This window comes from Staurois parvus, unplaced genomic scaffold (assembly GCF_062004578.1).
Source record: "Staurois parvus isolate SC_StPar_1 unplaced genomic scaffold, SC_StPar_1.0 ptg000449l, whole genome shotgun sequence".
Lineage (NCBI taxonomy): Eukaryota > Metazoa > Chordata > Amphibia > Anura > Ranidae > Staurois > Staurois parvus.
Window position 1 is genome coordinate 727,930 of NW_028318245.1, and position 24,275 is coordinate 752,204.

At 47.1% G+C, this 24,275-nt stretch overlaps 3 protein-coding genes across 4 annotated transcripts in view; 2 read left to right on the top strand and 1 right to left on the bottom strand.

The window, feature by feature from the left end:
* Window positions 1-14,656, bottom strand: part of LOC149453214 (uncharacterized) — a 38,378-nt gene extending 23,722 nt beyond the window's left edge. The window contains exon 1 of the mRNA XM_089688490.1: window positions 14,522-14,656. The gene's annotated coding sequence lies outside the window, so the exon portion shown is untranslated. The remainder of the gene's footprint in view (window positions 1-14,521) is intronic.
* Window positions 1-24,275, top strand: part of LOC149453203 (uncharacterized) — a 301,843-nt gene that overhangs the window by 247,081 nt on the left and 30,487 nt on the right. The gene's annotated exons all lie outside the window — the stretch shown is intronic.
* On the top strand, window positions 14,335-19,497 carry LOC149453215 (uncharacterized). Of its 2 annotated transcripts, XM_089688474.1 has the most exons (5): window positions 14,335-14,811; window positions 17,143-17,183; window positions 17,300-17,499; window positions 17,816-17,942; window positions 18,305-19,497. In XM_089688474.1, coding segments are annotated over exons 1-5 (1,467 nt in total). In that variant the 5' UTR covers window positions 14,335-14,809; the 3' UTR covers window positions 19,402-19,497. The 2 variants fall into 2 exon arrangements, with proteins under 2 accessions (XP_089544600.1, XP_089544601.1); XM_089688475.1 differs by lacking the exon at window positions 17,143-17,183 and having other exon boundaries at window positions 14,341-14,811.

Genomic DNA, 24,275 nt, shown 5'->3' on the forward strand with positions numbered 1-24,275 from the left:
CACCTTACCAGTAATGGTCGCCCATCAACAACACCATCTACAAGGTCCACCTTACCAGTAATGATCGCCCATCAACAACACCATCTACAAGGGTTCACCTTACCAGTAATGGTCACCCATCAACAACACCATCTACAAGGTCCACCTTACCAGTAACGGTCACCCGTCAACAACACCATCTACAAGGTCCACCTTACCAATAATGGTCACACACCAACAACACCGTCTACAAGGTCACACCTTACCAGTAATGGTCACCCATCAACAACACCATCTACAAGGTCCACCTTACCAGTAATATTCGCCCATCAACAACACCATCTACAAGGTCCACCTTACCAGCTCTAGCATACCCTTTGCTTACAGAATTTGATCTCCCCACCCATGGCCACCCTTAGTGTATGCTTTACTCTCAGGAAGTCATGGTCCTTGATGTGCTGTGCAGTAATGATCGCCCATCAACAACACCATCTACAAGGTTACACTTTACCAGTAATGGTCGCCCATCAACAACACCATCTACCAGGTTACACCTTACCAGTAATGGTCGCCCATCAACAACACCATCTACAAGGTTACACCTTACCAGTAATGGTCGCCCATCAACAACACTATCTACAAGGTCCACCTTACCAGTAATGGTCACCCATCAACAACACCATCTACAAGGTCCACCTTACCAGTAATGTTCGCCCATCAACAACACCATCTACAAGGTCCACCTTACCAGTAATGGTCGCCCATCAACAACACCATCTACAAGGTCCACCTTACCAGTATTGGTCGCCCATGAACAACACCATCTACAAGGTCCACCTTACCAGTAATGGTCGCCCATCAACAACACCATCTACAAGGTTCACCTTACCAGTAATGGTAGCCCATCAACAACACCATCTACAAGGTCCACCTTACCAGTTATGGTCGCCCATCAACAACACCATCTACAAGGTCCACCTTACCAGTAATGGTAGCCCATCAACAACTCCATGTACAAGGTCAACCTTACCAGTAATGGTCGCCCATCAACAACACCATCTACAAGGTCCACCTTACCAGTAATGGTCGCCCATCAACAACACCATCTACAAGGTCCACCTTACCAGTAATGGTCACCCATCAACAACACCATCTACAAGGTCCACCTTACCAGTAATGGTCACCCATCAACAACACCATCTACAAGGTCCACCTTACCAGTAATGGTCACCCATCAACAACACCATCTACAAGGTCCACCTTACCAGTAAAGGTCACCCATCAACAACACCATCTTCAAGGTCCACCTTACCAGCTCTAGCGTACCCTTTGCTTACAGGATTTGATCTCCCCACCCATGGCCACCCCTAGTGTATGCTTTACTCACAGGAAGGCATGGTCCTTGATGTGCTGTGCAGTAATGAATGCCCATCAACAACACCATCCACAAGGTTACACCTTACCAGTAATGGTCGCCCATCAAGAACACCATCTACAAGGTTACACCTTACCAGTAATGGTCGCCCATCAACAACACCATCTACAAGGTCCACCTTACCAGTTATGGTCACCCATCAACAACACCATCTACAAGGTCCACCTTACCAGTAACGGTCGCCCATCAACAACACCATCTGCAAGGTCCACCTTACCAGTAACGGTCACCCATCAACAACACCATCTGCAAGGTCCACCTTACCAGTAACGGTCACCCATCAACAACACCATCTGCAAGGTCCACCTTACCAGTAACGGTCGCCCATCAACAACACCATCTGCAAGGTCCACCTTACCAGTAACGGTCGACCATCAACAACACCATCTACAAGGTCCAACTTACCAGTAATGTTCGCCCATCAACAACACCATCTACAAGGTCCACCTTACCAGTAATGGGCACCCATGAACAACACTATCTACAAGGTCCACCTTACCAGTAATGTTCGCCCATCAACAACACCATCTACAATGTCCACCTTACCAGTAATGGTCGCCCATCAACAACACCATCTACAAGGTCCACCTTACCAGTAATGGTCGCCCATCAACAACACCATCTACAAGGTCCACCTTACCAGTAATGATCGCCCATCAACAACACCATCTACAAGGGTTCACCTTACCAGTAATGGTCACCCATCAACAACACCATCTACAAGGTCCACCTTACCAGTAACGGTCACCCGTCAACAACACCATCTACAAGGTCCACCTTACCAATAATGGTCACACATCAACAACACCGTCTACAAGGTCCACCTTACCAGTAATGGTCACCCATCAACAACACCATCTACAAGGTCCACCTTACCAGTAAAGGTCACCCATCAACAACACCATCTTCAAGGTCCACCTTACCAGCTCTAGCGTACCCTTTGCTTACAGGATTTGATCTCCCCACCCATGGCCACCCCTAGTGTATGCTTTACTCACAGGAAGGCATGGTCCTTGATGTGCTGTGCAGTAATGAATGCCCATCAACAACACCATCCACAAGGTTACACCTTACCAGTTATGGTCGCCCATCAACAACACCATCTACAAGGTTATACCTTACCAGTAATGGTCGCCCATCAACAACACCATCTACAAGGTTACACCTTACCAGTAATGGTCGCCCATCAACAACACCATCTACAAGGTCCACCTTACCAGTTATGGTCACCCATCAACAACACCATCTACAAGGTCCACCTTACCAGTAACGGTCCCCCATCAACAACACCATCTACAAGGTCCACCTTACCAGTAACGGTCGCCCATCAACAACACCATCTGCAAGGTCCACCTTACCAGTAACGGTCACCCATCAACAACACCATCTGCAAGGTCCACCTTACCAGTAACGGTCACCCATCAACAACACCATCTGCAAGGTCCACCTTACCAGTAACGGTCGCCCATCAACAACACCATCTGCAAGGTCCACCTTACCAGTAACGGTCGACCATCAACAACACCATCTACAAGGTCCAACTTACCAGTAATGTTCGCCCATCAACAACACCATCTACAAGGTCCACCTTACCAGTAATGGGCACCCATGAACAACACTATCTACAAGGTCCACCTTACCAGTAATGTTCGCCCATCAACAACACCATCTACAAGGTCCACCTTACCAGTAATGGTCACCCATCAACAACACCATCTACAAGGTCCACCTTACCAGTAATGGTCGCCCATCAACAACACCATCTACAAGGTCCACCTTACCAGTAATGATCGCCCATCAACAACACCATCTACAAGGGTTCACCTTACCAGTAATGGTCACCCATCAACAACACCATCTACAAGGTCCACCTTACCAGTAACGGTCACCCGTCAACAACACCATCTACAAGGTCCACCTTACCAATAATGGTCACACATCAACAACACCGTCTACAAGGTCACACCTTACCAGTAATGGTCACCCATCAACAACACCATCTACAAGGTCCACCTTACCAGTAATATTCGCCCATCAACAACACCATCTACAAGGTCCACCTTACCAGCTCTAGCATACCCTTTGCTTACAGAATTTGATCTCCCCACCCATGGCCACCCTTAGTGTATGCTTTACTCTCAGGAAGTCATGGTCCTTGATGTGCTGTGCAGTAATGATCGCCCATCAACAACACCATCTACAAGGTTACACTTTACCAGTAATGGTCGCCCATCAACAACACCATCTACCAGGTTACACCTTACCAGTAATGGTCGCCCATCAACAACACCATCTACAAGGTTACACCTTACCAGTAATGGTCGCCCATCAACAACACTATCTACAAGGTCCACCTTACCAGTAATGGTCACCCATCAACAACACCATCTACAAGGTCCACCTTACCAGTAATGTTCGCCCATCAACAACACCATCTACAAGGTCCACCTTACCAGTATTGGTCGCCCATGAACAACACCATCTACAAGGTCCACCTTACCAGTAATGGTCGCCCATCAACAACACCATCTACAAGGTTCACCTTACCAGTAATGGTAGCCCATCAACAACACCATCTACAAGGTCCACCTTACCAGTTATGGTCGCCCATCAACAACACCATCTACAAGGTCCACCTTACCAGTAATGGTAGCCCATCAACAACTCCATGTACAAGGTCCACCTTACCAGTAATGGTCGCCCATCAACAACACCATCTACAAGGTCCACCTTACCAGTAATGGTCGCCCATCAACAACACCATCTACAAGGTCCACCTTACCAGTAATGGTCACCCATCAACAACACCATCTACAAGGTCCACCTTACCAGTAATGGTCACCCATCAACAACACCATCTACAAGGTCCACCTTACCAGTAATGGTCACCCATCAACAACACCATCTACAAGGTCCACCTTACCAGTAAAGGTCACCCATCAACAACACCATCTTCAAGGTCCACCTTACCAGCTCTAGCGTACCCTTTGCTTACAGGATTTGATCTCCCCACCCATGGCCACCCCTAGTGTATGCTTTACTCACAGGAAGGCATGGTCCTTGATGTGCTGTGCAGTAATGAATGCCCATCAACAACACCATCCACAAGGTTACACCTTACCAGTAATGGTCGCCCATCAAGAACACCATCTACAAGGTTACACCTTACCAGTAATGGTCGCCCATCAACAACACCATCTACAAGGTTACACCTTACCAGTAATGGTCGCCCATCAACAACACCATCTACAAGGTCCACCTTACCAGTTATGGTCACCCATCAACAACACCATCTACAAGGTCCACCTTACCAGTTATGGTCACCCATCAACAACACCATCTACAAGGTCCACCTTACCAGTAACGGTCGCCCATCAACAACACCATCTGCAAGGTCCACCTTACCAGTAACGGTCACCCATCAACAACACCATCTGCAAGGTCCACCTTACCAGTAACGGTCACCCATCAACAACACCATCTGCAAGGTCCACCTTACCAGTAACGGTCGCCCATCAACAACACCATCTGCAAGGTCCACCTTACCAGTAACGGTCGACCATCAACAACACCATCTACAAGGTCCAACTTACCAGTAATGTTCGCCCATCAACAACACCATCTACAAGGTCCACCTTACCAGTAATGGGCACCCATGAACAACACTATCTACAAGGTCCACCTTACCAGTAATGTTCGCCCATCAACAACACCATCTACAAGGTCCACCTTACCAGTAATGGTCGCCCATCAACAACACCATCTACAAGGTCCACCTTACCAGTAATGGTCGCCCATCAACAACACCATCTACAAGGTCCACCTTACCAGTAATGATCGCCCATCAACAACACCATCTACAAGGGTTCACCTTACCAGTAATGGTCACCCATCAACAACACCATCTACAAGGTCCACCTTACCAGTAACGGTCACCCGTCAACAACACCATCTACAAGGTCCACCTTACCAATAATGGTCACACATCAACAACACCGTCTACAAGGTCACACCTTACCAGTAATGGTCACCCATCAACAACACCATCTACAAGGTCCACCTTACCAGTAATATTCGCCCATCAACAACACCATCTACAAGGTCCACCTTACCAGCTCTAGCGTACCCTTTGCTTACAGAATTTGATCTCCCCACCCATGGCCACCCTTAGTGTATGCTTTACTCTCAGGAAGTCATGGTCCTTGATGTGCTGTGCAGTAATGATCGCCCATCAACAACACCATCTACAAGGTTACACTTTACCAGTAATGGTCGCCCATCAACAACACCATCTACCAGGTTACACCTTACCAGTAATGGTCGCCCATCAACAACACCATCTACAAGGTTATACCTTACCAGTAATGGTCGCCCATCAACAACACCATCTACAAGGTCCACCTTACCAGTAATGTTCGCCCATCAACAACACCATCTACAAGGTTACACCTTACCAGTAATGGTCACCCATCAACAACACCATCTACAAGGTCCACCTTACCAGTAATGTTCGCCCATCAAGAACACCATCTACAAGGTCCACCTTACCAGTAATGGTCGCCCATCAACAACACAATCTACAAGGTCCACCTTACCAGTATTGGTCGCCCATCAACAACACCATCTACAAGGTTCACCTTACCAGTAATGGTCGCCCATCAACAACACCATCTACAAGGTCCACCTTACCAGTAATGGTAGCCCATCAACAACACCATGTACAAGGTCCACCTTACCAGTAATGGTCGCCCATCAACAACACCATCTACAAGGTCCACCTTACCAGTAATGGTCGCCCATCAACAACACCATCTACAAGGTCCACCTTACCAGTAATGGTCACCCATCAACAACACCATCTACAAGGTCCACCTTACCAGTAATGGTCACCCATCAACAACACCATCTACAAGGTCCACCTTACCAGTAATGGTCACCCATCAACAACACCATCTACAAGGTCCACCTTACCAGTAAAGGTCACCCATCAACAACACCATCTTCAAGGTCCACCTTACCAGCTCTAGCGTACCCTTTGCTTACAGGATTTGATCTCCCCACCCATGGCCACCCCTAGTGTATGCTTTACTCACAGGAAGGCATGGTCCTTGATGTGCTGTGCAGTAATGAATGCCCATCAACAACACCATCCACAAGGTTACACCTTACCAGTAATGGTCGCCCATCAAGAACACCATCTACAAGGTTACACCTTACCAGTAATGGTCGCCCATCAACAACACCATCTACAAGGTTACACCTTACCAGTAATGGTCGCCCATCAACAACACCATCTACAAGGTCCACCTTACCAGTTATGGTCACCCATCAACAACACCATCTACAAGGTCCACCTTACCAGTAACGGTCGCCCATCAACAACACCATCTACAAGGTCCACCTTACCAGTAACGGTCGCCCATCAACAACACCATCTGCAAGGTCCACCTTACCAGTAACGGTCACCCATCAACAACATCATCTGCAAGGTCCACCTTACCAGTAACGGTCACCCATCAACAACACCATCTGCAAGGTCCACCTTACCAGTAACGGTCGCCCATCAACAACACCATCTGCAAGGTCCACCTTACCAGTAACGGTCGACCATCAACAACACCATCTGCAAGGTCCACCTTACCAGTAACGGTTGCCTCAACAACACCATCTGCAAGGTCCACCTTACCAGTAACGGTCGCCTCAACAACACCATCTGCAAGGTCCACCTTACCAGTAACGGTCGCCCATCAACAACACCATCTGCAAGGTCCACCTTACCAGGAACGGTCACCCATCAACAACACCATCTGCAAGGTCCACCTTACCAGTAACTGTCGCCCATCAACAACACCATCTACAAGGTCCACCTTACCAGTAACTGTCGCCCATCAACAGCACCATCTACAAGGTCTACCTTACCAGTAACGGTCGCCCATCAACAACACCATCTACAAGGTCCACCTTACCAGTAACGGTCGCCCATCAACAACACCATCTGCAAGGTCCACCTTACCAGTAACGGTCACCCATCAACAACACCATCTGCAAGGTCCACCTTACCAGTAACGGTCACCCATCAACAACACCATCTGCAAGGTCCACCTTACCAGTAACGGTCGCCCATCAACAACACCATCTGCAAGGTCCACCTTACCAGTAACGGTCGACCATCAACAACACCATCTACAAGGTCCAACTTACCAGTAATGTTCGCCCATCAACAACACCATCTACAAGGTCCACCTTACCAGTAATGGGCACCCATGAACAACACTATCTACAAGGTCCACCTTACCAGTAATGTTCGCCCATCAACAACACCATCTACAAGGTCCACCTTACCAGTAATGGTCGCCCATCAACAACACCATCTACAAGGTCCACCTTACCAGTAATGGTCGCCCATCAACAACACCATCTACAAGGTCCACCTTACCAGTAATGATCGCCCATCAACAACACCATCTACAAGGGTTCACCTTACCAGTAATGGTCACCCATCAACAACACCATCTACAAGGTCCACCTTACCAGTAACGGTCACCCGTCAACAACACCATCTACAAGGTCCACCTTACCAATAATGGTCACACATCAACAACACCGTCTACAAGGTCACACCTTACCAGTAATGGTCACCCATCAACAACACCATCTACAAGGTCCACCTTACCAGTAATATTCGCCCATCAACAACACCATCTACAAGGTCCACCTTACCAGCTCTAGCGTACCCTTTGCTTACAGAATTTGATCTCCCCACCCATGGCCACCCTTAGTGTATGCTTTACTCTCAGGAAGTCATGGTCCTTGATGTGCTGTGCAGTAATGATCGCCCATCAACAACACCATCTACAAGGTTACACTTTACCAGTAATGGTCGCCCATCAACAACACCATCTACCAGGTTACACCTTACCAGTAATGGTCGCCCATCAACAACACCATCTACAAGGTTATACCTTACCAGTAATGGTCGCCCATCAACAACACCATCTACAAGGTCCACCTTACCAGTAATGTTCGCCCATCAACAACACCATCTACAAGGTTACACCTTACCAGTAATGGTCACCCATCAACAACACCATCTACAAGGTCCACCTTACCAGTAATGTTCGCCCATCAACAACACCATCTACAAGGTCCACCTTACCAGTAATGGTCGCCCATCAACAACACAATCTACAAGGTCCACCTTACCAGTATTGGTCGCCCATCAACAACACCATCTACAAGGTTCACCTTACCAGTAATGGTCGCCCATCAACAACACCATCTACAAGGTCCACCTTACCAGTAATGGTAGCCCATCAACAACACCATGTACAAGGTCCACCTTACCAGTAATGGTCGCCCATCAACAACACCATCTACAAGGTCCACCTTACCAGTAATGGTCGCCCATCAACAACACCATCTACAAGGTCCACCTTACCAGTAATGGTCACCCATCAACAACACCATCTACAAGGTCCACCTTACCAGTAATGGTCACCCATCAACAACACCATCTACAAGGTCCACCTTACCAGTAATGGTCACCCATCAACAACACCATCTACAAGGTCCACCTTACCAGTAAAGGTCACCCATCAACAACACCATCTTCAAGGTCCACCTTACCAGCTCTAGCGTACCCTTTGCTTACAGGATTTGATCTCCCCACCCATGGCCACCCCTAGTGTATGCTTTACTCACAGGAAGGCATGGTCCTTGATGTGCTGTGCAGTAATGAATGCCCATCAACAACACCATCCACAAGGTTACACCTTACCAGTAATGGTCGCCCATCAAGAACACCATCTACAAGGTTACACCTTACCAGTAATGGTCGCCCATCAACAACACCATCTACAAGGTTACACCTTACCAGTAATGGTCGCCCATCAACAACACCATCTACAAGGTCCACCTTACCAGTTATGGTCACCCATCAACAACACCATCTACAAGGTCCACCTTACCAGTAACGGTCGCCCATCAACAACACCATCTACAAGGTCCACCTTACCAGTAACGGTCGCCCATCAACAACACCATCTGCAAGGTCCACCTTACCAGTAACGGTCACCCATCAACAACATCATCTGCAAGGTCCACCTTACCAGTAACGGTCACCCATCAACAACACCATCTGCAAGGTCCACCTTACCAGTAACGGTCGCCCATCAACAACACCATCTGCAAGGTCCACCTTACCAGTAACGGTCGACCATCAACAACACCATCTGCAAGGTCCACCTTACCAGTAACGGTTGCCTCAACAACACCATCTGCAAGGTCCACCTTACCAGTAACGGTCGCCTCAACAACACCATCTGCAAGGTCCACCTTACCAGTAACGGTCGCCCATCAACAACACCATCTGCAAGGTCCACCTTACCAGTAACTGTCGCCCATCAACAACACCATCTACAAGGTCCACCTTACCAGTAACTGTCGCCCATCAACAGCACCATCTACAAGGTCTACCTTACCAGTAACGGTCGCCCATCAACAACACCATCTACAAGGTCCACCTTACCAGTAACGGTCGCCCATCAACAACACCATCTGCAAGGTCCACCTTACCAGTAATGGTCGCCCATCAACAACACCATCTGTAAGGTCCACCTTACCAGTAACGGTCGCCCATCAACAACACCATCTGCAAGGTCCACCTTACCAGGAACGGTCGCCCATCAACAACACCATCTGCAAGGTCCACCTTACCAATAACTGTTGCCCATCAACAACACCATCTACAAGGTCCACCTTACCAGTAATGGTAGCCCATCAACAACACCATCTACAAGGTCCACCTTACCAGTAATGGTCGCCCATCAACAAGGTCACATCTTACCAGTAATGATCGCCCATCAACAAGGTCACACCTTACCAGTAATGGTCGCCCATCAACAACACCATCTACAAGGTCCACCTTACCAGTAACGGTCGCCCATCAACAATACCATCTACAAGGTCCACCTTACCAGTAACGGTCGCCCATCAACAACACCATCTGCAAGGTCCACCTTACCAGTAACGGTCGCCCATCAACAACACCATCTGCAAGGTCCACCTTACCAGTAACGGTCGCCCATCAACAACACCATCTGCAAGGTCCACCTTACCAGTAACGGTCGCCCATCAACAACACCATCTGCAAGGTCCACCTTACCAGTAACGGTCGCCCATCAACAACACCATCTGCAAGGTCCACCTTACCAGTAACGGTCGCCCATCAACAACACCATCTGCAAGGTCCACCTTACCAGTAACGGTCGCCCATCAACAACACCATCTGCAAGGTCCACCTTACCAGTAACGGTCGCCCATCAACAACACCATCTGCAAGGTCCACCTTACCAGTAACGGTCGCCCATCAACAACACCATCTGCAAGGTCCACCTTACCAGTAACGGTCGCCCATCAACAACACCATCTGCAAGGTCCACCTTACCAGTAACGGTCGCCCATCAACAACACCATCTGCAAGGTCCACCTTACCAGTAACGGTCGCCCATCAACAACACCATCTGCAAGGTCCACCTTACCAGTAACGGTCGCCTCAACAACACCATCTGCAAGGTCCACCTTACCAGTAACGGTCGCCTCAACAACACCATCTGCAAGGTCCACCTTACCAGTAACGGTCGCCTCAACAACACCATCTGCAAGGTCCACCTTACCAGTAACAGTCGCCCATCAACAACACCATCTGTAAGGTCCACCTTACCAGTAACAGTCGCCCATCAACAACACCATCTGCAAGGTCCACCTTACCAGGAACGGTCGCCCATCAACAACACCATCTGCAAGGTCCACCTTACCAGGAACGGTCGCCCATCAACAACACCATCTGCAAGGTCCACCTTACCAATAACTGTCGCCCATCAACAACACCATCTACAAGGTCCACCTTACCAGTAACTGTCGCCCATCAACAACACCATCTACAAGGTTACACCTTACCAGTAACGGTCGCCCATCAACAACACCATCTACAAGGTCCACCTTACCAGTAACGGTCGCCCATCAACAACACCATCTACAAGGTCCACCTTACCAGTAACGGTCGCCCATCAACAACACCATCTGCAAAGTCTAACTTACCAGTAACGGTCGCCCATCAACAACACCATCTGCAAGGTCCACCTTACCAGTAACGGTCGCCCATCAACAACACCATCTGCAAAGTCTAACTTACCAGTAACGGTCGCCCATCAACAACACCATCTGCAAAGTCTAACTTACCAGTAACGGTCGCCCATCAACAACACCATCTGCAAAGTCTAACTTACCAGTAACGATCGCCCATCAACAACACCATCTGCAAGGTCCACCTTACCAGTAACGGTCCCCCATCAACAACACCATCTACAAGGTCCACCTTACCAGTAATGGTAGCCCATAGACAACACCATCTACAAGGTTACACCTTACCAGTAATGGTCGCCCATCAACAACACCATCTACAAGATTACACCTTACCAGTAATGGTCGCCCATCAACAACACCATCTACAAGGTTACACCTTACCAGTAATGGTCGCCCATCAACAACACCATCTACAAGGTCCACCTTACCAGTAACGGTCGCCCATCAACAACACCATCTACAAGGTCCACCTTACCAGTAACGGTCGCCCATCAACAACACCATCTGCAAAGTCTAACTTACCAGTAACGGTCGCCCATCAACAACACCATCTGCAAGGTCCACCTTACCAGTAACGGTCCCCCATCAACAACACCATCTACAAGGTCCACCTTACCAGTAATGGTAGCCCATAGACAACACCATCTACAAGGTCCACCTTACCAGTAATGGTCGCCCATCAACAGGTCACATCTTACCAGTAATGATCGCCCATCAACAAGGTCACACCTTACCAGTAATGGTCGCCCATCAACAACACCATCTACAAGGTCCACCTTACCAGTAACGGTCGCCCATCAACAATACCATCTACAAGGTCCACCTTACCAGTAACGGTCGCCCATCAACAACACCATCTGCAAGGTCCACCTTACCAGTAACGGTCGCCCATCAATAACACCATCTGCAAGGTCCACCTTACCAGTAACGGTCGCCCATCAACAACACCATCTGCAAGGTCCACCTTACCAGTAACGGTCGCCCATCAACAACACCATCTGCAAGGTCCACCTTACCAGTAACGGTCGCCCATCAACAACACCATCTGCAAGGTCCACCTTACCAGTAACGGTCGCCCATCAACAACACCATCTGCAAGGTCCACCTTACCAGTAACGGTCGCCCATCAACAACACCATCTGCAAGGTCCACCTTACCAGTAACGGTCGCCTCAACAACACCATCTGCAAGGTCCACCTTACCAGTAACGGTCGCCTCAACAACACCATCTGCAAGGTCCACCTTACCAGTAACGGTCGCCTCAACAACACCATCTGCAAGGTCCACCTTACCAGTAACGGTCGCCCATCAACAACACCATCTGTAAGGTCCACCTTACCAGTAACAGTCGCCCATCAACAACACCATCTGCAAGGTCCACCTTACCAGGAACGGTCGCCCATCAACAACACCATCTGCAAGGTCCACCTTACCAGGAACGGTCGCCCATCAACAACACCATCTGCAAGGTCCACCTTACCAATAACTGTCGCCCATCAACAACACCATCTACAAGGTCCACCTTACCAGTAACTGTCGCCCATCAACAACACCGTCTACAAGGTTACACCTTACCAGTAACGGTCGCCCATCAACAACACCATCTACAAGGTCCACCTTACCAGTAACGGTCGCCCATCAACAACACCATCTACAAGGTCCACCTTACCAGTAACGGTCGCCCATCAACAACACCATCTGCAAAGTCTAACTTACCAGTAACGGTCGCCCATCAACAACACCATCTGCAAGGTCCACCTTACCAGTAACGGTCGCCCATCAACAACACCATCTGCAAAGTCTAACTTACCAGTAACGGTCGCCCATCAACAACACCATCTGCAAAGTCTAACTTACCAGTAACGGTCGCCCATCAACAACACCATCTGCAAAGTCTAACTTACCAGTAACGATCGCCCATCAACAACACCATCTGCAAGGTCCACCTTACCAGTAACGGTCCCCCATCAACAACACCATCTACAAGGTCCACCTTACCAGTAATGGTAGCCCATAGACAACACCATCTACAAGGTTACACCTTACCAGTAATGGTCGCCCATCAACAACACCATCTACAAGATTACACCTTACCAGTAATGGTCGCCCATCAACAACACCATCTACAAGGTTACACCTTACCAGTAATGGTCGCCCATCAACAACACCATTTACAAGGTCCACCTTACCAGTAACAGTCGCCCATCAACAACACCATCTACAAGGTCCACCTTACCAGTAACGGTCGCCCATCAACAACACCATCTGCAAAGTCTAACTTACCAGTAACGGTCGCCCATCAACAACACCATCTGCAAGGTCCACCTTACCAGTAACGGTCCCCCATCAACAACACCATCTACAAGGTCCACCTTACCAGTAATGGTAGCCAATAGACAACACCATCTACAAGGTCCACCTTACCAGTAATGGTCGCCCATCAACAGGTCACATCTTACCAGTAATGATCGCCCATCAACAAGGTCATACTTTACCAGTAATGGTCGCCCATCAACAACACCATCTACAAGGTCCACCTTACCAGTAACGGTTGCCCATCAACAACACCATCTACAAGGTCCACCTTACTAGTAATGGTTGCCCATCAACAACACCATCTACAAGGTCTACCTCCGGTCATGCCTCTACTTGTCGAATTTACGGCGATCGCAAACATCCGTCATGCGAATAAACTCTCTTCAGTCATCATCCTTTTTATTTGTCAAATTGGTATATAATAAAGACCCCCGATAGGATGGCGGCACTGCAAGGAACCCAACCATAATCAACACCTGGAAAACTATAGTCATCACCGGCCAGGTATCCTGCATGACGAAGAAGCCAAAAAACACCTTTCACCCCTTCTTTTCCATCTACGATGGCAGCCAATGAACGCAAATCTTTCTACGTCTCTTAGATAATCGAAGGAAAACCCCCAAAAAACCCAACGCAACGCGTCCTCACCTCCTCTGGATGGATATCAGTGTAGCAGGAAGAAGAGTCTCCAAATCCAAGTTTATCCCACCACTTCCTGCTTCTGTGTTCCAAGCCTCATTCCCAGCCCATGTCAACTGACACAGGGAGAGAGAGGGTGCGGGGCCATTCTTAAAGGGGAAGTCTCCTCGCTTTTTTTTCCTACCCATGATGCAATGCTAGTATCTTTACTTCCTGTGGATATGTCTGTCCGTGTGACTACAGAACTCATTGCTGGTTATCAAACTGGTCGAGCGTGACCGCGCGTTCACCTGTCACATGTGAGTAGACCGATCCATTGATACATAGTGCAGACGTGGATCACTAATATTACAATGTAACCAAAATATTGTTAATTAAATGGCAATAAAACAAATATACGAATGTGCACTGCGCTTACATAGGCAATCCACTGCGAATATGTTCTTATTTTTAATGAAAATATTGTAATGTGATCTAATATTTAAAAAAAAAAAAAAAACCTACAGCAGGACATCATTTTCTGTGATACGATTTATAATGATTATATTTTATTATAATTGTAATGTGATCTATTATTTAAAAAAAAAAACTACAGCAGGACATCATTTTCTGTGATATGATTTATAATGATTATATTTTATTATATTTGTAATGTGATCTAATATTTGAAAAAAAAAAACTACAGCAGGACATCATTTTCTGTGATATCATTTATAATGATTATATTTTATTATATTTGTAATGTGATCTAATATTAAAAAAAAAAAAAAAACTACAGCAGGACATTATTTTCTGTGATATGATTTATAATGATTACATTTTATTCTATTTTTTTAATATAATTTTTATTACAAAATATATGTCTAATTAGATCATTAAAATGTACTGCTTATCAGTTTTTTTTTCATTGAAATATTATTTATTATTGATATTAATAATTTTTTTTATATTTTTTATTTAATTTCATTAAAAAAATGTTATTTTATTTTTTTAATTGTATTATTTAATATTATAATTTATAAATAATATAATATATCTCCACCTGCACTTTCAGTCAAATCTGTTTTGCTGTTTCATTGAGGAATGGTTTACACCCGAAATGCACAGGAGCGCATTCCTGTACGATTCAGTACTGTACAATTTTGCAACCTACTCTTTTGAATGGGCTGCAAATATATGAATGTGCACCCCAACAAGTTCTGCTGCGCTTACGTAGGCGATCCACTGCGAATATGTGCTTGTTTTTAATGAACATATTGTAATGTGATCTAATATTATTTAAAAAAAAAAACTACAGCAGGACATCATTTTCTGTGATATGATTTATAATAATGATATTTTATTATATTTTTTCATATCATATTTATTACAAAATATATGTCTAATAAGATATATAATTAAAATGTTATACTGCTTATGTTTTTTTTTATTTAAATATTATTTATCATTGATATTAATAATAATGTTTTTTAATATTTTTTTATTTAATTTCATTTAAATGTTTTAATTTTATTTTTTTAATTGTATTATTTAATAATATAATTTATTTAATAATATAATTTATAAATAATATATCTCCTTCAACTGCACTTTCCATCAAATCAGTATTGCAAGCACACACACACATTCACCCCCCCCCCCTTACTTTTTTTTTCTGATTTACACCCAAAAAGCACAGGGGCGCGCAGTGCGATTCAGTATGGTACAATTTTGCAAGCTATTTTTTTGAATGGGCTGCAGATATATGAATGTGCACCCCACCAAGTTCTGCTGCACTTACATAGGCGATCCACTGTGAATACATGCTTGTTTTTAATGAAAATATTTTATTTTTTTAATATCATTTTTATTACAAAATATATGTATGTCTAATAAGATGTATTATTAAAATATTGTACTGCTTATCAGAGCAAATAATTTAAAAAAAAGTATCTAAATGTAAATAGTATTTATTATTGATATTAATAATAACATTATTTTATTTTTAAATTTCATTTAAATGTTTATTTTATTTATTTTTTATTATTTAATAATATAATTTATAAATAATATAACTCCTTCAACCACGCTCTCCGGCAAATCAGTTTTGTACCCTTTTTTTTCTTATTGAGGGCTGAAAACCACAGGGGCGTGATTCAGTGTGGTACAATTTTGCAACCTATTCTTTCTTATGGGCTGTAAATCGCAACTCTGGGCTTGTCCTTTGACACGGGGTAGGTACCATGGATCAGCCTGATGATGTCATCTGCTAAACCTAGCTCTATGCATCTCATTGACTTCATCAGGAGTATAAGCAGGATGCAGCATGCCTACACTCCTGCTGAAGTCCTAAAGAGCTCCTGATGAAGTTCTAGAGAGCTCCTGATGAAGTTTTAGAGAGCTCCTGATGAAGTTCTAGAGAGCTCCTGATGAAGTCCTGAGGAGCTCCTGATGAAGTCCTGAGGAGCTCCTGATGAAGTCCTGAGGAGCTCCTAATGAAGTCCTATAGGAGCTCCTGATGAAGTCCTACAGGAGCTCCTGATGGAGATCTGATGAAGTCCTGATGAAGTCAGTGTTGTGGTGTGATAATATTACCAATTGTTTCCTTTGCTGGCTTCCTTTCCAGTTGGTAAGTTCTCCTTTCCTTCCAGGGACGTCATGATGGACAATCAGCCGCCCCTCGCATCACCGGGTAAGAGGAAACTTTATTGGAAAGGAGAGAGCAGTACGGAGGATCCACCTAGATCCCCCATCATCTGATAAACACATAGAAACAATGGATTCAGTCAGTGTGTGTGTTTCCTACAGATGGATCCAGTCATGGGAACCCACCAGAGAGATGTCCCCATTCTCTGTATTCCCGGGATTCCACACAGGAAGATCACACCATCCCTCACCATCATCAGGTAGATGGATCCAGTCATGGGAACCCACCAGAGAGATGTCCCCGTCCTCCGTATTCCTGGGATTCCACACAGGAAGGTCCCAACATCCTTCAACATCAACAGGTAGGTGGATCCAGTCATGGGAACCCACCAGAGAGATGTCCCCGTCCTCTGTATTCCCGGGATTCCACACAGGAAGGTAACACCATCCCTCACCATCATCAGGTAGGTGGGACCAAGGAATAAAAAACATCTAAAGAGACATCTGTAATGGCAGTTTTTTTTCGGTACAGGTTACATGCAACGCGTTCATTCTGAGTTTGATGTTCACTTTTGGGAAATACTGACAAAAACTGTCAAAAAAAAATATTTTGAACGTTCAATAAAAGAGTTCTGTGGTTAGTCACGAGGTGTCCTCTGTCCCTATTGGTCCACACAGGGTGGAGACCAGAGCAGCCATAAGCCAGTCAAAGAAGAGATGAAAAAAGAGGAGGATGAGGAGAGGAAGGAAGAAGTAATTCGAGTGACAGTGAAAGAAGAGGAGGTTCCAGTAGTGATTGACACAGGTGAGTAGAAAGGGCAGCACAGAGGAAGGAGCGGAGTCCACCAGCAGCGCAGAGTATTTCAGGAGAGGAGAGTTACAGAGGAAGGAGCGGAGTCCTCCGGCAGTACAGAGTATTTCAGGAGAGGAGAGTTACAGAGGAAGGAGCAGAGTCCTCCAGCAGTGCAGAGTATTTCAGGAGAGGAGAGTTATAGAGGAAGGAGTGGAGTCCTCCAGCAGCGCAGAGTATTTCAGGAGAGGAGAGTTATAGAGGAAGGAGCAGAGTCCTCCAGCAGTGCAGAGTATTTCAGGAGAGGAGAGTTATAGAGGAAGGAGCGGAGTCCTCCGGCAGAGCAGAGTATTTCATTTTCTTGTCTGTTCCATCAGGTGGACTCTGTACTGGGATGCTCTCAGAGGGCTTCGATGTCCCCAAAAGCGAGCCAACAGAAGAGATCCTCACTAACCACGCACGCCCAGGCTCTCCTTTCCCCTTCAATCCCAAGGAAGGTTCCCTCAACAGAATCTCTGATGAACCGCAGTCTGCAGACAAGGACAGCAGTAAGAAATGCCTCTGCTCTGTGTGCGGGAAACGTTTCAAGAGGAAGTTCGAGCTCATCAACCACCTCAGGATACACAGTGGTGAGAAGCCATACGAGTGCCTGGTGTGCGGGAGACGTTTCACTCTAAAGTCCCACCTCGTCAAGCACAAGAAGGTGCATGCGGTGGACCGCCCCTTTCCGTGTACTGAATGCGGCAAGGGCTTCACGAGGGAATTGGACCTTCTCAAACACCAGAAGATCCACACGGACGAACGGCCCTTCCCCTGCCCCGAGTGCGGGAAGCGGTTCCTGTACAAGGAGCAGCTCACCCGCCATCTTCGGGTCCACACAGGAGAAAAGCCCTTTCCGTGTTCTGTGTGCGGGAAACGCTTTTCGAACACCACCAACCTCAGTGCCCACCAGGTCGTGCACACCGGCGAGAAGCCATACCAGTGCTCAGAGTGCGGGAAACATTTCACGCATCAGTCCAATCTCATCAAGCACCGGGTGACCCACACCGGCCAGCAGCCATACCCGTGCTCCGAGTGCGGGAGGAGCTTCTCTCGGAAGATATGGCTGGCCAACCATCTGCGGACTCATACGGGCGAGCAACCATTCTCCTGCCCAGAGTGCGGCCAGCGCTTCGCCCAGAAGGCCTGGCTCATCATCCACCAGAGGACACACACTGGTGAACAGCCACACATGTGCTCTGAGTGCGGGAAGAGCTTCTCCCGCCGGTCTGGCCTTCTGTATCACAAGGTGGTGCACACTGGAGAGCAGCCCTTTGCCTGCTCCGAGTGCGGGAAAGCCTTTGCACGCAAAGCGCACCTTGTCAGCCACCAACGGCTCCACACTGGAGAAAAACCATTTTCCTGCCCCGTGTGTGGGAAGCTCTTCTCCCAGAATTCGAACCTCTATTATCACCTGAGAGGCCACCATAAGTGACACCAATGGAGGGAGACTGCAACGTCTGGAATAAAATACTGTTTTCTGGTTTGGTCTACAACATCAGACCCAAATAAAGTGAGTTGGTCATCTCGATTCCTGCTTTCAATTTTCCGGAGGTTGTCTAGATCTATTGACAAGAACATATGGCAGATACCTACTTCTTAACCAATAGAGTTTGAATGGGTGGGCTTCAATGAGAAAGGGGGACTTGTTTTCCTCATCGAAGCCCACACTGAAGATCAGTGGTTGCTAATAAGGGGGGCCTCAACTGCAGGGCCAAACATAATGTTCACTACGGTCTGTGGACGTACCACAGAAGATGGTCAGAGCCTACTGGTGTGGTTTAGGTGTGGTTGGAGGCTGCAGACAATGCAGTAGGACACAGTCGTGAACTGAGACTAGAGACATGTTGTAGGACACACAGTTGGGTTTGAAGACTGAAGACAAGCTGTAGGACCCACAGGTGTGGTTAGAAACCAGAGACATGCTGAAGGACATACAGGCATGGTTGGAGATTGGAGACATGCTCTAGGACAAACATGTGGAAGGGGATTAGAGACATAATGTAGGACACACAGGTGTGATTGGAGACCAGGGAAATGCTGTAGAACACATCGACATGGTTGGAGAACGCGGTGTGCTGTAAGACATACATGGGTGGTTGGAGACATGTGGAACACACAGGAGTGGTAGATGACTAGGGAAATGCTGTAGGACAGAGCCATTGTTCGAGAACAGGCACATGATGTAGGACACACAGTCGTGAATTGAGATGAGAGACCAGGGAAATGCTGTAGAACACATAGACATGGTTGGAGAACTAGATGTGCTGTAGGACATACATGGGTGGTTGTAGACATGTGGAACACACAGCAGTGGTTGAAGACTAGGGAAATGCTGTAGGACACAACCATTGTTCGAGAACAGGCACATGCTTTAAGACACACAGTTGGGTTTGAAGACCAAAGACAAGCTGTAGTACCCACAGGTGTGGTTGGAAACCAGAAACATGCTGTAGGACACACAGTCGTGAATTGAGACGAGAGATCAGGGAAATGCTGAAGAACACATAGACATGGTTGGAGAACGAGATGTGCTGTAGGACATACATGGGTGGTTGGAGACTGGAGACACATGGAACACAGAGGAGTGGTTGAAGACTAGGGAAATGCTGTAGGACACAACCATTGTTCGAGAACAGGCACATGCTGTAGAACACACAGTTGGGTTTGAAGACCAAAGACAAGCTGTAGTATCCACAGGTGTGGTTGGAAACCAGAAACATGCTGTAGGACATACAGGCATGATTGGAGATTGGAGACATGATCTAGGACAAACAGATGTGGAAGGGATTAGAGACATGCTGTAGGTCACACAAGAATGGTTGGTGATCGGAAACATGCTATCAGACAAACAGACATAGTTGGAGACCAAAGACATGTTGTAAGATTCACAGGTGTGATTGGAGACCAGGGAAATGCTGTAGAACACAGACATGGTTGGAGAACAAGATGTGATGTAGGACATACATGAGTGGTTGGAGACATATAGAACACACAGGAGTTGTTGAAGACTAGGGAAATGCTGTAGGACACAACCATTGTCTGAGAGCAGGCACATGCTGTAGGACACAGTTGGGGTTGAAGACCGAAGACAAGCTGTAGGACCCACAGGTGTGTTTGGAAACCAGAGACGTGTTGTAGGACACAATGATGTGGTTGGGGACTGGAGACATGCTGTCTGTTACACTGACCTGGATGGAGACCAGGGCATGGTTGGGAACTGAAGACATGCTGTAGGACACAAAGGTGTGGTTGGAGACCAGAGAATGCTCTAGGTGGCAGGCAGAGTTCAGAGAAGGGATCAAGAGGAAAGGGTAATGCTATAGACATAAACACATAGACATGGCTGTAGGACACACCTGGGTGGTTGGAGACATGCTGTAGAACACAAGGGATTGTAGACTGGAGAAATGCTGTATGACACAGGCATTGTTTGAGAACAGGGACATGCTGTAGGACACACATTTGGGGCTGGAAACATGCTGTAGAACATACAGGTGTGGTTGGAAACCAGAGACATTCTGTAGGACACCTAGTCATGGTTGGGGACTGGAGAAATACTGTAAGACACACAGGTGTGGTTGGAGACTGCAGGCAATGCTGTAGGAAACACAGTAGAAGGAGACTGACGAGATGCTGTAGGACACTGAAGTGTGTTTGGAGACCATAGAAATGCTGTAGGACACACAGACCTGGTTGGAGACCAGAGACATGATGCAGAACATACTGGCATGGTTGCATGATGCAGGACATACTGGCATGGTTGGAGATCAGAGAAAGGCTGTAGGACAAACAGATGTGGAAGAGGACCAGAGACATGCTGTAGGACACACAAGACTGATTGGAGATCAGAAACGTGCTGTAGAACAAACAGACATGCTTTGAGACCGGAGAAATGCTGTAGGACACACAGGCATTGTCGGAGACTGGAGAAATGCTGTAGAACACACAGACATGCTCTGAGAACAGAGACATGCTGTAGGACACACAGGCATTCTTGGAGACTGAAGACAAGCAGTAGAACATACAGGTGTGGTTGGCAACCAGAGACATTCTGTAGGACACATAGTCATGGTTGGGGACTGGAGACATGCTGTAGGACACACAAGTGTGGTTGGAGACATATTGCAGGACAAACAGATGTGGTTGGAGACTGGAGACATGCTGTAGGACCAGGGGCGGACTGACAACTCATGGGGCCCCCGGGCAATAGGGGATCATGGGGCCCCTGTGTCCTTGCCCAAACTCCAAAAAGCCTATGAAAAAGGTACCAGGGGCATCTCATGGGGCCCCCTACTGACCCCGGGCCCTCGGGCAGCGCCCGAGTTTCCAAATGGTCAGTCCGCCCTTGTGTAGGACACATAGGCATTGTTGGAGACTGAAGACAAGCAGTAGAATATACAGGTGTGGTTGGCAACCAGAGACATTCTGTAGGACACATAGTCATGGTTGGGGACTGGAGACATGCTGCAGGACACACGGGTGGTTGGAGACTGGAGACATGCTGTAGGACACACAAGTGTGGTTGGAGACTGCAGGCAATGCTGTAGGACACACAGACCTGGTTGGAGACCAGAGACATGATGTAGGACATACAGGCATGGTTGGAGATTGGAGAAATGCTGTGGGACAAACAGATGTGGACGATGACCAGAGACATTCTGTAGGACACACAAGACTGATTGGAGATTAGAAACTTGCTGTAGAACAAACAGACATGGTTGGAGACTGGAGACATACAGTAGGACATACGGGTGTGGTTGGAGACTGCAGGCAATGCTGTAGGACACATATTCTAGGATGGAGACTGACGATATGCTGTAGAACAGAGAGGTGTGTTTGGAGACCATAGAAATGCTGTAGGACACACAGACCTGGTTGGAGACCAGAGGCATGATGTAGGACATACAGGCATGGTTGCAGATCGGAGAAATGCTGTGGAACAAACAGATGTGGATGAGGACCAGAGACATGCTTTAAGACACAAAGGACTGATTGGAGATCAGGAACGTGCTGTAGAACAAACAGACATGGTTTGAGACTGGAGACATGCTGTAGGACATGCAGGCATTGTTGGAGAGCAGGGAAATGCTGTAAAACACACAGACATGGTTTGAGAACAGAGGCATGCTGCAGGACACAAAGGTGTAGTTGGAGACTGGAGACATGCTGTAAGACACACAGGTGTGGTTGGAGACTGGAGACATGCTGCAGGACACAAAGGTGTAGTTGGAGACATGCTGTAAGACACACAGGTGTGGTTGGAGACTGCAGGCAATGCTGTAGGACACATAATCTAGGATGGAGACTGACGATATGCTGTAGAACAGAGAGCTGTGTTTGGAGACCATAGAAATGCTGTAGGACACACAGACCTGGTTGGAGACCAGAGACATGATGTAGGACATACAGGCATGGTTGGAGAAATCGGAGAAATGCTGTGGGACAAACAGATGTTGACGAGGACCAGAGACATTCTGTAGGACACACAAGACTGATTGGAGATTAGAAACTTGCTGTAGAACAAACAGACATGGTTGGAGACTGGAGACATACAGTAGGACATATGGGTGTGGTTGGAGACTGCAGACAATGCTGTAGGACACACAGGTGTGGTTGAAGACTGCAGGAAATGCTGTAGGACACATAGTCTAGGATGGAGACTGACGATATGCTGTAGGACAGAGAGGTGTGTTTGGAGACCATAGAAATGATGTAGGACACACAGACCTGGTTGGAGACCAGAGACATGATATAGGACATACAAGCATGGTTGGAAATTGGAGAAATGCAGATGTGGATGAGGACCAGAGACATGCTGTAGGTCACACAAGTGTGGTTGGGGACTGGGGACATGCTGTAGGTCACACAAGTGTGGTTGGGGACTGGGGAGATGCTGTAGGTCACACAAGTGTGGTTGGTGACTGGGGAGATGCTGTAGGTCACACAAGTGTGGTTGGGGACTGGGGACATGCTGTAGGTCACACAAGTGTGGTTGGGGACTGGGGAGATGCTGTAGATCACACAAGTGTGGTTGGGGACTGGGGACATGCTGTAGGTCACACAAGTGTGGTTGGGGACAGGGGAGATGCTGTAGGTCACACAAGTGTGGTTGGGGACTGGGGACATGCTGTAGGTCACACAAGTGTGGTTGGGGACTGGGGACATGCTGTAGGTCACACAAGTGTGGTTGGGGACTGGGAAGATGCTGTAGGTCACACAAGTGTGGTTGGGGACTGGGGACATGCTGTAGGTCACACAAGTGTGGTTGGGGACTGGGGACATGCTGTAGGTCACACAAGTGTGGTT

Coding starts and splice junctions, on each gene's coding strand:
- LOC149453215 (XM_089688474.1), top strand. Junction 17,184..17,299: donor GCCGCCCCTCGCATCACCGG/GTAAGAGGAAAC, acceptor TGTTTCCTACAG/ATGGATCCAGTCATGGGAAC. Junction 17,943..18,304: donor TCCAGTAGTGATTGACACAG/GTGAGTAGAAAG, acceptor CTGTTCCATCAG/GTGGACTCTGTACTGGGATG.